Source organism: Megalobrama amblycephala, linkage group LG21, assembly GCF_018812025.1.
Source record: "Megalobrama amblycephala isolate DHTTF-2021 linkage group LG21, ASM1881202v1, whole genome shotgun sequence".
In the NCBI taxonomy this organism is placed as follows: Eukaryota; Metazoa; Chordata; class Actinopteri; order Cypriniformes; family Xenocyprididae; genus Megalobrama; species Megalobrama amblycephala.
This window is the reverse complement of record NC_063064.1, coordinates 26,739,591-26,755,561: the sequence shown is the minus strand read 5'-3', so window position 1 is coordinate 26,755,561 and position 15,971 is coordinate 26,739,591. Positions and strand designations below refer to the sequence as shown.

The 15,971-nt window shown below is 36.1% G+C and overlaps 1 protein-coding gene across 17 annotated transcripts in view; it reads left to right on the top strand.

The window, feature by feature from the left end:
- itpr1b (inositol 1,4,5-trisphosphate receptor, type 1b) overlaps window positions 1–15,971 on the top strand; it is a 160,364-nt gene that overhangs the window by 58,540 nt on the left and 85,853 nt on the right. For all 17 annotated transcript variants that reach the window (XM_048173391.1, XM_048173381.1, XM_048173385.1 and 14 more), the window contains exons 31-39: window positions 785–910; window positions 1,900–2,100; window positions 2,186–2,437; window positions 3,612–3,737; window positions 4,049–4,177; window positions 7,829–7,949; window positions 8,526–8,710; window positions 14,432–14,580; window positions 15,692–15,803. In XM_048173391.1, coding sequence (XP_048029348.1) covers window positions 785–910; window positions 1,900–2,100; window positions 2,186–2,437; window positions 3,612–3,737; window positions 4,049–4,177; window positions 7,829–7,949; window positions 8,526–8,710; window positions 14,432–14,580; window positions 15,692–15,803 — 1,401 coding nt within the window. The remainder of the gene's footprint in view (window positions 1–784; window positions 911–1,899; window positions 2,101–2,185; window positions 2,438–3,611; window positions 3,738–4,048; window positions 4,178–7,828; window positions 7,950–8,525; window positions 8,711–14,431; window positions 14,581–15,691; window positions 15,804–15,971) is intronic.

Genomic DNA, 15,971 nt, shown 5'->3' with positions numbered 1-15,971 from the left:
CATGAGTCTGGTCTAGTGTACTCGAGTCTAATAAGTGTGGCACTCGTAGAATGACTTTCGGTTAATGCTTCTCAAATGTGCATTATTCAGCCGATGGGGAGGGAAAATCATACTGAAATACCTGATATTCAGCCATTCCACAACATTGCTACTGAATCTACTGCATGAAACATACTGCATTTAGAGTAATCTGATTTCTGAATTAATGACTCTTATGGCTTTTTAGTCAATCAAAAACAAACGGCCGGTGTCTTTCGATTCCATGAATGAATGACTCTTCAGAATGTTTCGAAAAAATTAAAAGCTGCATGCTTAACCAGACTAATCTGGTTCTTAAATTAATGATTCTTATGATCTGATTCTTTTTAGTGAATCAAAAAGATGCAATGGGATCAGTATATTTCAGTTCTCGAATGAATGACTCTTAAATTTAAGATCTTTCGAGTGAATCAAAAACATGCAACTCGACAGAAGAAGTCTGCTTTTTGAAGAAATCATTCTTGTGGACTGGTTATTTTTAGTGAATCAAAAACATGCAGTGTGACCAATGTGTTTCGATTCACTTATGAATCAGTTGGAGCAGTTATTACCTAAAATAAACTGAAATTAATCAGACTAACTAATGGAATGACAAGTTATTACTTTCCTTAAGAATCATTAATTATTGTGAAGGCATTCTATTCCAGGCATGTTTTATTTAATTACAATAAATTATATATACACAGTACAGTGCAAAAGTCTTAGTATAATAGTATAATAAAAAGTCATAAATGTATATTCACAGGGTGAGGACGTCCGAATGCAAGAGATCATGAAACTGGCTCACGAGTTTCTTCAGAACTTTTGCGCAGGCAACCAGCAGAACCAGGCCCTGCTCCACAAACACATCAACCTTTTCCTCAATCCTGGGGTGAGCTCTCCATCTCAGAGTCAGACACACATCGGTGAAGCTATTGTGTTTCATCACTGGATGAGTGTTGGGTGGGGGCTGGTGACAATGACAACTGTTCTCAGTTTCCATATTGCTACATCTCAAACAAGTTTTAAAAGCAACATGACGATGATTCATAGTTCATCATGACATCATGACTAGACTAATTGTAGTCATATTTTTGCGGTATTTTAATGTTACCATGTGTTATTTGCGCTGTTTGGGTGTTGTTAGGGTCATGAAATGCCATTACGTTTAATCTAAAATTCTTCATATACACTATCTATTACCATTCCAGTCATATCAGACTCTTGGTGATTCTATGGCCATCACTTACTTTATAATTATTATACTTTGCATATTTATAAATACATACACTGCTTGACATTAACACCTGCCAACCTGCCAAATGTGGGTGGATTTCAGCAGTGGTGTGTAACGCAGTCACTTCTACTAGCCACTTTGGCAGGTTGAGTTTATATATATATATATATATATATATATTGTATATTTTTCCTTTGTAGTCTTTTAAAAAGGCATCTGAAATAATAATGCAATGTAGTTTTGTCAGAAATATACATTTTTCGATACATATTGTTACTGAAGTATCTAAAACGTGAGCAAAAAAGTTAATGTCAAGCCCTGAATATATATTTATCATGTTGCATTTAAGTGTTGCAAGTATTTCATTCACATATCTTTTACAACCAAGAAGATATACATCAGATTGGCAAGATAGGATCCCATTTGATCTTCTGTGTTTTCCCAATGGTTGTCCTTTCCAAATTGAAAACCATACTCTTAGGAAATGGGGTCTTTCAGCACCACACACACCACTTTTTGCTCAATTTGTATGAAAGTCCTTTGTTTCTAAGGTGCTAGAACAACCAGGATGTCACCACAGAGTGTTTGGTTTTAAACTGTAATTTCTTCACATATATCGGATTTGTCTCTTTTATCTTCTGTAGATCTTGGAGGCCATCACGATGCAGCACATATTCATGAACAACTTTCAGCTGTGCAGTGAGATGAACGAGCGGGTCGTGCAGCACTTCGTCCACTGCATAGAGACCCACGGCAGGCACGTGCAGTACCTGAAGTTCCTGCAGACCATCGTCAAGGCAGAGAACAAGTTTATCAAGAAATGCCAGGATATCGTAATGGCTGAGGTGGGTGGCTGATGTGATGAAATTATTTCAGTTTTGTTAATTATTCATGTGATTTAATCTTAAATCTCTCTTTTTTTTTCTGCAGTTGGTGAACTCTGGGGAGGATGTTTTGGTCTTTTATAATGACCGGGCCTCCTTCCAGACCCTGGTCCAGATGATGCGTTCAGAGCGCGACCGGATGGATGAAAATAGCCCCCTCATGTACCACATCCATCTGGTGGAGCTGCTGGCCGTCTGCACGGAGGGCAAAAACGTCTACACTGAGATCAAATGCAACTCCTTGCTGCCGTTGGATGATATTGTCCGTGTGGTCACGCACAAAGACTGCATTCCTGAGGTTGGTGGTCTAAAGCTTAATGCCGCACCATTTGAATGTTTTCCTCAACATTTTATTGTGGTATCATCTGTTTACCCTCCCTTAAATGGCACTTTAAAAGAAAACAAACTGTGAATTGTCACTTTACATGCTGGTGATTTGAATCAACTCCAAAGAAACTACATAAATGTATCCACTAACCATTCATAAATGTCCGGATGCATTCTAAAAGTTGTAACTTCTTCCTGAGTCTCTCCATCAGTGTCGAGTCCAGTTTGAACAATGTAAGGCTGAACACCGATACTGACAATCCTCATTTTGGCTGTGTGAGATTCTCTAGCTTTGTTGTTGTTGAACAACTGAAGTGCGAGCTGTTAAAGCTCCGCCCTCTTTTGGAAAGCGGGCCGGGAGCAGCAGCTCATTTGCATTTAAAGGGACATATAAAACGGCGTGTTTTTGCTCACACCCAAATAGGGGCAAATTTGACAAGCTATAATAAATGATCCGTGGGGTATTTTGAGCTGAAACTTTACAGACACATTCCGAGGACACCAGAGACTTATATTACATGTTGCGAAAAGGGGCATAATAGGTCTCCTTAAAATTAATTGCATAATTTTTTAATTTTATTTTATTTAATGCATAAAACATGTAAAACTTAACAGAGTAAAGAGGGCTGGGAAATGTGCTTGATTCTCAAGATTTCGTTTGTTAATGTCCCTAAAAAAGGTCATTTCTCAGAAAATGCATTACCCAAAAAATACTTAGGAAGTGAAAGCATGATCATTTGCTATAGTTCTTTTTTTTTTTTAATTCTGAGTAATTCATAAAATATTATTTGGAGACATACAAATTAAGTGATATTCAAATTAAAATAAATGCATATATAAACATATTAGATGTGATGGCCTTTGCCACTGATTTTAAAAAAGCACATATTTTATATATATATTTTTTATATTAACACTACCTTTCAAAAGCTTGGAATCAGTAAGGTTATTCAAAGTCTCTCATGCTCACCATGAATGCATTTTAAGTCATCCTATGGCCCCTTTAAAGTCTGCTAAGGCCCTATAGTGAGCCTCAGAACCCTGCTTTAAAACCACTCGCCTAAATGAAGTCATCTCTCTAGGTCAAGCAGCTCCAAATTGTGACTGACTTCATAAGTTGTGTGTATATTCTTTGTCCTTTTTAGGTTAAAATTGCTTATATCAACTTCCTGAACCATTGCTACGTGGACACAGAGGTCGAAATGAAGGAGATCTACACCAGCAACCATATGTGGAAGCTCTTTGAGAACTTTCTGGTTGACATATGCAGGGTAATGCAAGTCGTTTTGGGGATTTTTCTCAACCCCAATGAATCGTTTAGGTGTAAAGTACCAAAAAGTACCAATCTCTTGCTAGCTAGCGTTCCACTAACATTGTTTAAATACCTGTGGGATTTTTTTTTATAAAGTCAAGTAGGAGTGATTCATTATTTGTGGTATAATATGTTTTATTTATATGATTTCTGAACCTTTTTTGATGTAGGAAAGGGGTGAATCAGTGTATGTTCTGACTGTGCACACTGAAGCAAATGACTCAAGCCCACAATAATTCTGTCTATTCTTTATGGTTGTTTTGCATCCAGGTCTGCAACAATACAAGCGACCGCAAACACGCTGACACGACGTTAGAAAGCTACGTGACCGAAACCGTAATGAGTATTGTGACGACATTTTTCAGCTCTCCTTTCTCCGACCAGAGCACTAGTTTACAGGTAATGACCCCAATACGACATCATATGCTACTGATTTATTTGCAAATGTTAAGTATATGTTGCTTTCAGTTTCAGTTCAAATTTGGTTCACCACCATTTGCATCTTCAGTTCATAAAGCGGTTTGATTTCTTTGAAGTTAATACACTGTTATCTTACATACATGGAAAATAAACCCTCCAGATAATATCTTAACCCTGTTCACTCCTTCCTGGCTTAGGTGGCACGTCATATATACGTAAGTATCTGTAAAAGCCCCTCCTCTCCTCTAGCCCTAACCCGCTGGTGCACTTTGTGAGAGCCATAGGATTTGTAGAAATTCAGGCAGTTTCATCACACTTGTGGTTTTCTAAAGAATCGGCCCGACCACTGGCGAATGATGCACTGGTCAGAGCTTTCCAAGAACTCTATTCTTCTCATGCTCTTGCACATCAACACAAGCAGACTTCCCACATCTCCTTTTCGCAACGTGAGAAACTAGGGCTGATCTTGCCCGCAGACACATAGAGTGTTTATGTTTGTAGGGCGCTGGTGGCTGTGGAGGCCGATAGTTTAGTTTTTCCTGGAAAACCTGATTTCTTTCCATTGAGATTGTATTAGTAATACAGTACAGCACAACTGGCCATCTTGCCATGTAGCACGTCTGACTTTTCACTAGTTATGAAACTGTCATCTATGTGCACTGATAAAAGAACTATATTTGTCAGTATTGAACCTTACCGTATCAGGGATATCTAAAACCATAAAAAATTCAGTTACTTGAAATAAAATAAAATAATATGAAAAAACATTTTTAATCTAGTTGCCAAGGCAAAACTAAACTAAATAAAACTAAAAGTATAAATGAAATTAAAAAAAATTGCATAGACATTAAAAAAAAAATAATAATAATAATAAAAATGACAAAAAAATACAAAATCAAAATGAAAATGGTAATAATTCAAAATATTAATGAAAACTATAATAGTATCTCAAAAATGGAAAATCAAAAAATTATAACTCATTCAAAATATTAATAAAAACTATAATAAAAACTATAATAGTATCTCAAAAATGGAAAATCAAAAAAATATAACTCATTCAAAATATTAATAAAAACTATAATAGTATGTCAAAATGGAAAATATAAAAATAAATACTAATTTAAAATATTAATACCATAAAATTAAAAAAAACTATAAGAGTATCTCAAAAATAACAATGTATAGTACCATTATTTTCACAACAGTCTTTCTTGGCTTTAGGTGATATGATGTCATGAAGCCAATTCTCTAAAGAGCTTGTAACTATATAAAAACTGAGACATTTTTTGACATCATTGCATTATTCTCAATTTTATGGTGTGTAAATACAACTATGATGTATAAATGCAATTTAAATTGCAGTATATATCATTTATTTTGACATTACAGTACATACTGGGGTGGAAAACTGTTGATGAATTTTTATGTGCTCAAGAATTTATATATTAGATGTGATTGCAGCTGATTAAAAAATATCATATTTTTAGATATAATAAATATATTTTATATTTACACTACCATCAAAACTTTGGGATTGGTAAGATTTTTAATGTTTTTGAAAGAAGCGTCTTATGCTCACCAAGGCAGTCATGTTGTGAAATGTTATTAGTGTTTTAAAATTCCTGTTTTGTATTTTCATATATTTTTTACTACATATTTTATTTATTCCTGAATTTTCAGCCTCATTACTCCAGTTTTTTTCTTCAGGATTATCTGATGAATCGTTCAAAAGAAGTTCAGTGAAGTTCAAAAGAGCAGCATTTATTTGAAATATGAATCTTTTGTAACATTGTAAATGTCTGGGGTAGTTTGACCAATCCAAATTCAGACAGATAGTCTTTATATTACTTTAGTCTGTCATCGTAAAGTAGGAAGTACCTCCTAATACCATGTCGTGTGTAGACCCTACACCCCATTCAGTTTTTCCTGGAAGTGTTGCTTCATGACAGCTTCCTTCTCTGATCTCTCACATCTCTCTTTGTTGTGGCAGGCCTCCATTTTAGGCAAAATAACTGAGGTACCACTTTGTAATGACTTCACAGTGGTTGCACATGGAATGTTGTGACGTAGTTTGGGTTAGACTCTTCTCTAGTAAGCCTGTCTGAGTGGAAAACTAGATGACACTATGGTGTTATTTTTTTTAAAATTCACAATTAAGCCCCTTGTGTGTACTAGACTAGTTGTCTAGAAAGCGTTGGAACTAGTCACACAAATGTAACATGGTAAACATGTCGCCCTTCCTTTTAGCTTTACGCATTTTCCTTGTGAGTGTTGTTGGGTTCTCACCCATTGTGTTGGTGGTAAGACGTGTTGGTAAATAGTTTCTGTCACTGGAGGTGTTTATGCATAATTTTCTGTTAACCTTTTAACCTTTATCTACAATAAAAATGATATGCCCAAATATAGGTGGATTTTTTTTTTGTTTGTTTGTTTTTTTGTAGATTGTCTTTTTTTTTTTTTTTTTTTAATGCCGGACAAGTTAAGATCTATCGATAGCATCTGTAACATGCTGAGGAAGACCACAGAAGCCAGTCCCCCAGTGTATCGCGTGTGCAGTAATGGTACCAACTTAGCCACTTACTAACTTTTTTCACCTCCTTTCTTGACCATATACACTACTATTCAAAACTTTGAAGTTTGAAAAGAAAAATAAATCATTCTAATATGCTGATTTGTTGCTCAAGAAACATTTATCATTATTATCGATGTTAAAAACAGTTGTGCTACTTAATATTTTTGTGGGAACTGTGATACATTTTTATTAGAATACTTTGATGAATAGAAAGTTCATAAGAACAGCATTTCTTTGAAATGGGAAGCTTTTTTAGCTTTCTTAATGTCTTTACTGTCACTTTTAATCAGTTTAATGCATCTTTTCAGAATGAAAGTATTAATTTCTTTGAACGGTAGTGGATACATGGAAACCAGATATCAGAAATTGACTGCTTACATGCAGCAGTCACAGGAATTATGTTTAACCAGATTTAACCAGAAGTTCATTAATTTAAAACTATAGTATAAAGCTCAAATACACACATTTTTAACAGAATAATTAATGTGTAGTAAGTGCTTTAACCAACATGTGAGCTGCACATTTCTGCTTTAAACTCCTCTAGAATGCCTTGACCCATTGACATTTGAGTCATAATTATTGCCTGATGCTGTCGGTAGAGCTTTTGTGTTAAACCTGGAACATTCCTTTTAAAGGGTTAGTTCACCCAAAAATTTAAATTCTGTCATTAATTACTCACCCACATGTCATTTCAAACTCGTAAGATTTTCGTTCATCTTGGAAACACAAATGAAAATCTTTTTGATGAAATCTGAGAGCTTTCTGCCCCTCCATAGACAGCTACGCAACTGACACTTTGATGCTTCAAAAAGTGCATAAAGAGATCGTAAAACTAATTCATATGAATTGAGTGGTTGTGGAAGCTCACGAGAATGAACCTCACTGGTTCTCGTGCGTCAAACAAACATGCTTGAGCTTCCGTTTACCACAACTAATGTGTGAGTTGATGAATGTTTATATGTGAAGCCTAAATTAAATCTGTTTTTCCTCAGCTTTTTACAATATCTCTTTTTCTTTCTCCTTTCCCCTTGTGTTGTTTTTTCTTTCTTCTCCTCCAGACCCGGCAGCCTGTGTTTGTGCAGCTCCTGCAGGGGGTTTTCAGAGTTTACCACTGTAACTGGCTCGTTCCCGCTCAGAAAGCCTCAGTGGAGAGCTGCATTAAGGTTCTGTCTGATGTGGGTAAGTATTTGACCGTGACCTTTCATATTTTCCATAAATTCACACAGGGAGTGAACCTCATACAGCTCTAAAGCATAACATCATTCCCATCTATCTCTACATTCACTCTCTGTTGTCTTTCAAATAAAAACCTGACTGAAGAATAAAGCTGTGGTCACACTAGATTTTGAGATTTCTACAGACACTGCAGCGGTTGTGGTATGACGTCACACTCGTCACGCGTCTTTTTTTATAAATGTAAATTCAGCATAAAACCAAAAAGTTAAATTATACAACTTTACTGGAGTTTGTTTTTTTTAAATGTATGTTCTTTTAATTCAGCCAAGAGGTCAAGCTGTGCCATATCAATTTGGCACACTTCTTCACGTACGAATTCGCAGGTCAGATTTCAACAAACTTAACTGAACGCACCAAAATGTGAAACTTCTTCGCATAAGCTTGCGTTTCCAGTCTCTAGCATTCGTATGCATATGAATGGTAATCAATAGAACGAAAAAAGTGTAGTGTGACCGCCTCTTAAGGAAATGATTTCACCATTCATGAAGTAATAGTTGTATTTTCAACTGTCTCATTTAGCCAAGAGCAGAGCGATCGCCATCCCGGTGGATTTGGACAGCCAGGTGAATAACCTGTTTGTGAAGTCCAACAATGTGGTACAGAAGACCCTCCTCAATTGGAGGATGTCCGCTCGCAACGCATCCAGAAGGGACTCGACGCTCACGACTTCCAAAGATTACAGGAACATCATTGAGAGGCTGCAGGTGAGGGCACGGACTCAGCCGATGAGGAAGCTGACGTAGTATTTTTGTTTTTAAATATTGCGTCAAAATGTCATTTTTTTTTATTTTTTTTTTTAAGATTAACTTCAAATCATTGTTTGGTAGTACACTTGGTTGGTTGGTCAATCAGGCATATAACTACCTGACCTATGAAATTCCAGACGCATTGCAAAATGGAATTTGAAGAGGTGGGGAAACAGGAAACTCATTCCAGGAATTCACGTGCATTGTTATGGGGAAGTTGAGTCAGGATGAGGTGTGGGGCCTGGGAAATTTAGTCTGGTGGAATATTCTGATAACGGTTGGTTTTTTGGCACTGATTCCCCCATTGATTTATGCACACACCCAGCACACACACATATAATATATGGATCATTTTATGAAACAGGTTCAGTTTGATAAGATGGTTTCTGTAAGATTGTAAACATTCTATTAGACAAATCAGCAATGTTTCTCAAACTTTTTCTGCCATTTCCCACTTTGGATGTAGTGGTAATAAACTAGGCTTTTAAGTTTAACTGTTAAAATGTATTAAAATTTATTTTATTAAAGGTGCCATCGAATGAAAAATTTAATTTACCTTGGCATAGTTGAATAACAGTACATGGAAATTACATACAGTGAGTCTCAAACACCATTGTTTCCTCCTTCTTATATAAATAGCATTTGTTTAAAAGACCTCCAAGAACAGGCGAATCTCAATATAACACAGACTGTTATGTAACAGTCGGGATCATTAATATGTACGCCCCCAATATTTGCATATGCCAGCCCATGTTCAAGCCATTAGACAAGGGCAGGACGTCTGGATGTGCACAGCTGAATCATCAGACTAGGTAAGCAAGCAAGGACAATAGCGAAAAATGGCAGATGGAGCAATAATAACTGATGATCCATGATATCATGACATTTTTAGTGATATTTGTGAATTGTCTTTCTAAATGTTTCGTTAGCATGTTGCTAATGTACTGTTAAATGTGGTTAAAGTTACCATCGTTTCTTACTGTATTCACGGAGACAAGACTGTCGTTATTTTCTTTTTTTAAACACTTGCAGTCTGTATAATGCATAAACACAACTTCATTCTTTATAAATCTCTCCAACAGTGTGTAATGTTAGCTTTAGCCACGGAGCACCATCAAACTCATTCAGAATCAAATGTAAACATCCAAATAAATACCATAGTTACGCGATTAGACATGTTGCATGACGAACACTTTGTAAAGATCCGTTTTGAGGGTTATATTAGCTGTGTGAACTTTTGTTTATGCTGTTTAAGGCAAGCGCAAGCTCCGGGGGCGGGGAGCACATCGGCGCATTTATAATGATGCCCCAAAATAGGCAGTTAAAAAAATTTATTAAAAAAAAATCTATGGGGTATTTTGAGCTGAAACTTCAGACACATTCAGGGGACACCTTAGACTTATATTACATCTTTTGAAAACACGTTCTTTGACACCTTTAACATCACATTTTAAAAACACAACATCAAATAACAGCATTAAAAACTTTCAAATAGAGAAAATAAAAGTGCAATTATATTATCATTTTGCATGAAAAGACTAAATAATAATAATAATAATACTAATGCAATTAGGAATTAAACCTTTCAGTGCATGAGTTTAAATTAAAATATTCAACGCGCCCAACACACCGCAGCCACAATAACACTGTATCGCTGACAGATGTATCGCTTTTATTTTGTTTCTCCTTTTTTATTCAAAATATTCACAAACTTGCTTATCATCTCATCAACTATCTGATATTCCAATTCCAAATATGTGTCAGTGAGTGTGTTTTGTCATTAAAAAATCTTTATAAATGATCTTGATCTATAACGCGAGATGGGCGCCGCCATTTTTGTTTGCGCAGCAGGTCAGAGAGTCCTGTCAGTCGGCTTTACAGCACGTGAATACATCAGTTTCTTCCAAAATACATGTAAATAAGTGGCCAGTGATCAGGGAGAAAAATAGAGTAAACTTTACTTGCATTATGTGTAACGTTATCTGATATGAATAAAAACACGTCGGCAAATTATATTTGAATTGATTGTTATTGCTGCTTCCATAGACAGTAGTGAAACTCTAAATGTATTGTTTTACTAGTACTTATGTATATTTAAATGTCTGAAACCTAAAACAAACATTATGTTTTTGGAAACACTGCACAGTTGTGATAAATGACAAGCGCTGCTGAGCGCGTCCGTCTCTGGCTCAGCGCCAGCCAAAGCACGAAAGAAGTGTTTGAATCTGGTAGTTAAGTGACGTCTCTGAACTTTCTTAATCCCATATGTGGGATCGTACTCTCTAGTGGTTTTCCAAAGTTACTAGCCACTCAGCAATTTTACTATAGAAATAGCAATCTATTTATAGCAATTCCATATAGAAATGTTTAATATTATCTCATGTTTTGGCAGCACGTATATTAGGCTGCTGTCACTTTAAAGGGATAGTTCACCCAAAAATAAAAATTTGATGTTTATCTGCTTCCAAGATGTAGGTTGCTTTTATTCTTCAGTAGAACACAAATGATGATTTTTAACTCCAACCGCTGCCATCTGTCAGTCAAATAATGGGAGTGAATGGGAACTTGGATCAATAAGAGTCGAAAAACCTTGCATAGACAAATCCATATTAAACCCTTCGGCTCGTGACGACACATTGATGTCCTAAGACACGAACCGATCGGTTTGTGCAAGAAACCGAACAGTATTTATATCGCTTAGTGAGGTCTGATCGCGCTCTGACAGCGGCAGTGATGTCTCGCGCGTATACTTCAATGAGTGCTAGACATCACAGCCGTTGTCAGAGCGCAATCAGACCTCACTAAGCGAGTGCTGAATGCAGTTGGACATAGTGGTGCTTTAGAGGTAAAAATGATATAAATACTGTTCGGTTTCTTGCACAAACCGATCGTTTCGTGTCTTAGGACATCAATGTGTCGTCACGAGCCGCAGGGTTTAATATGGATTTGTCTATGCAAGGTTTTTCGACTCTTATTGATCCAAGTTCCCATTCACTCCCATTATTTGACTGACAGACGGCAGCGGTTGGAGTTAAAAATCATCATTTGTGTTCTACTGAAGAATAAAAGTAACCTACATCTTGGATGCGCTGGGGGTAAGCAGATAAACATAAAATTTTCATTTTTGGATGAACTATCCCTTTAAGACCTGATGCACGAATCCACATGTGTTTTCTTTCTCAATTGTTTACGGTCAATTAAAACATAACTGACTGTGTTTTTATGTGAATACTCTCCGGCATTTTGCATTATTTTGTGTGTATTTGACTGTTTAAGCAAAATGAACAGCAGAAAAGTACTCAATTTAATACTGAGAGGCGGCTTTATGTGTGCGCACTTTGGGTTTGAGAACAATATCTGCGGGAATGAGTAAAATTTTGCGCAATCCCACGCAGGAATTCAAGCCCTGTAACACCAACAATATTCATGCGGAGCAAATGAAACGAGTCAGGGGAGGCGGGTTTGTGTGTCAACTCGCTGTCGGAGAGATGAGAGAGCGAGAAAGCGCAGTTGGTATCATGTATCTATTCTACGGAAAATGAGTATTGAAAGTGTTTAAGATATTTCAGTATCGATATGTATAAAAAAAAATCAATATTTTTGACAACACTACATTGCACTTAGATGCCTTTTTAAAACACTACAACTGAGAAATATATATAGGCTATTGTACCTGCCAAAGTGGCTACTGACTGCGTTACACGCCACTGCTGAAATCCACACGCATTTGGCAGGTGTTAATGTCAAGCCCTTCACACGACACTCATTTTGTCGAATGACCCATCTGACCACATTAAAACAGATATAGCAACATGCTGATAAGTTTCCAGTGGTCTCAAGAAGTCTCTGCTGTCATATTTAACAGAAAAAGAGCATTTTTTTTCTTTGAAAGGTGCGACATACGTGTGAGTGTTGAAATGCTAAGACACTTCGTCATCAAAGGTTGTGTTGTGGTTAGAAACATGCATTTCATCGTATTTATAAATACTGCTTTCATACTCTACTCAGAAGACTGATGAAGGGGGATAGAGGTCAGTGGAAGGGTGTCATCCAGCCGGGGGGTGGGAGGAAAGGGTGAGTGAGCAAGTTGCGGTAAACCATGGCTTCATCACGTCTGTCTCCACCCCTGTGCAGCTGTGGAGTGAGTTGGCGAGTATTCAGACACGTTTGTACAGCTCACGTCTATGCTATGTGCCTCAGGGCTGCTGGATTCAGCCTTGGTGCTCAGAATATAAGTGGCCTGAGTCCAAATTTTTTTTTTTTTTTTTTTTTTACCACACCTGTTAGTGCCATACAAGAAGATATAAGCTACATAATTTCTTACAGAGAAACAGAGATATGCTCATTTCATATATGATGTTGCGAGCGACACAATCACCTGTTTGTTAGACATATGAAAGGAAAACAAACATTTAGATTAACACTTAGATTAAGCTAGGATTAGGCCTTAGTTCAAATAGGGCCTTTAAGTAGCTTTTTATAAATGTGCCTTAGGAAAAAAAAAAAAAAAAAAAACATTACTGGTGTGCATCTTGAAACAAAACAATGGTACAGACATATTTTAATATATATTGGTGTAAGTTGCTTTTTAAACAGCTCAAACATGCCTTGTAGTCTGGGACTATATTCATTAAACCTAATGTATTTGCCATTGTTTTTCTCTTACAAGATATATATTTGAATCTATAAAAATGGGATTATTTCCCATTTCATGTTTGTAACAAACAGGAGATTGTTCAGTGCCATGTATACAATATTGTTCAAATGTTTGGCGTCAGTAAGATTTTTTTCTTATCTTTAACACTTTTATTCAGTCAAAATGATCAAAAGTGACAGTAAAGATGTTTACATTGTTAAAAAAAATATTCCTAATAAATGCTGTTCCTACTAAATCTTGTGAACTTTCCATTCATCTAAGTGTCCTAAAAATGTCCTTAAAAAAATTTAAGCAGCACAACTGTTTTCAACATTGATAATAATAAGAATTGTTTCTTGAGCAGCAAATCGGCATATTAGAATGATTTATAAGAATGAAGAGTAATGATTCTGAAAATTTAGCTGTGTATCACAGGAATAAATTACATTTTAAAATATATTGAAATTGGACGCAGTTATTTTAAATTGTAACAATATTTCACAATATTACTGCATTTAAACATATTTTTGATCAAATAAATGCAACCTTGGTGCTGACTTCTTTCAGAAACATTTAAAAAAATCTTACTGACCCCATACTTTTGAAAAGTAGTGTATAATATTTCATTTATCAGGAGTCAGATTTAATTTAACACGAGAGTGAGGAGCTGACTGACAAGACGATGGCTGAAGATTTGTCTTTCAAAGCGAAATGTAAACGCCTATTTGGGAATATTTTGGATTTAAACCCAATGCTAGTAGAAAACCTGTAAAGAATTCGTTGTTTTTCTAGTTGTTGTGTTTTTCATTAAGAATAATAATGAACCCAGCATTCAAGCATCTGCCGTCCTCGAATTGCCGCTAATTCGAAAGTAAAATGCACACGGCTGTACGGGTTAGCGATTTAAGTGCGAGATGCGAAATAGGGAAAAACATGTTGCCGTATTCCAACAATATCGTCAGCTGCTGTAATATGGTTCTCACTATAGTTATTAGTTGCACATGAACAAAATAATTGAATTTGTGACTTTGTGTGTTTGTCAGGACATAGTGTCTGCTCTGGAGGATCGTCTGCGGCCTCTGGTTCAAGCTGAGCTCTCAGTGTTGGTGGACGTACTACACCGCCCGGAGCTGCTCTTTCCTGAGAACACAGATGCCCGACGGAAGTGCGAGAGCGGAGGCTTCATCTCAAAGTGCGTTTCCTTTTCCCATTAACATTAAACCATAAAACACTTCCCGAATGAGAGTCCTAAACTGTCATAAAGGTCTTCCTTTTTATGTAATGAGCCAGTGATATCCGTGAATCAGGTTTATTGGGTGACATAAAACATATAAAGGAGGGATGATTTGAAGCACCTTTTTCCCAATATTTTATTTTATGATGTTGGAATCACAAATGTAATTCAGTGACAGTATGACCATCAAGCATAAAAATGCATTGCACACACAAATATTGAATAGAAGTCAAGCAATTAATACCTTGTTACAATTAAAAACTATTAATACCTTAAGTTTTGAATTAAATATGTGTATTTTTATTGCCGACATTTACCAGTAAAGACACTGAATACTTAAGTAATGGCTGCTGAATATTCAGCTTTGCCATTGCAGGAATAAATTACATTTAAATTTTATTTGAATAGAAAAAAATATTTAAATATTTTACAATATTACTGCTTTTACTGTGTTTTGATCAAATAAATGCTGCCTTGGTGAGCATAAGAAACCAATTTCTGAACGGTAGAGTGTGATTGCCTTCACTAAATTTGGTGAAAACAAGTTATATTAGAGCTAGTGCATTCATAGTCCTATAATTAAACCTCAAGCCTCTGTTTATGAAAAATAAATAATTGTGTCTTCCGCACATGGGCTGCATTATGCAGTCACACAATAGTGCTTACTGTCCTTCATCTGTCCTCGGTGTGTGTCCTCGTGCTGTGAGAGACATAATGGGATTGCCTGTGTGTTTGTGCGGCCGTCTGTGTTTGTTTGCGTGTGATGGCTCCTGTCGGAGTAATCCTGAGCTGCAGGATTATCTGATTCAGGAATGGGGTTACATTACAATGTGAAACGGCAGTCTATCAACAGCTCAGATCAGTTTGGTTTCATTTAATTTGTTGTTTTTCTCAGTTCAAGTCAAGAGTTTTATTTTATTTTATTTTATTTTTTATTTTATTTTATTTTTTTTTTTATTTTTTTTTTATATATATCATGCATCCCTACAATAAAAGCATATAGATAGATCCTGAATCATGCCTTGAGGATGTTATCAATATTAAAGCAAACATTGTTTTTCTCTTTCAGATTAATAAAACACACTAAACAACTTTTAGAGGAGAACGAGGAACGTTTGTGTATAAAAGTTTTGCAGACGCTTCGAGAAATGATGACGAAAGACCGTGGCTATGGGGAGAAGGTAACACACACATGCATTGCATTAAAAAATATCCTTCCACTTTTACAACCTTTTACAGAACTATTATACATCTTGATAAAAAAGTACAAGAATCCCTTGGCGTCTGCTACTGTATTTTTTTTCCTATTACCTATAAAAAATCCCAGGCCCTTAAAGGTCTTTCCACAG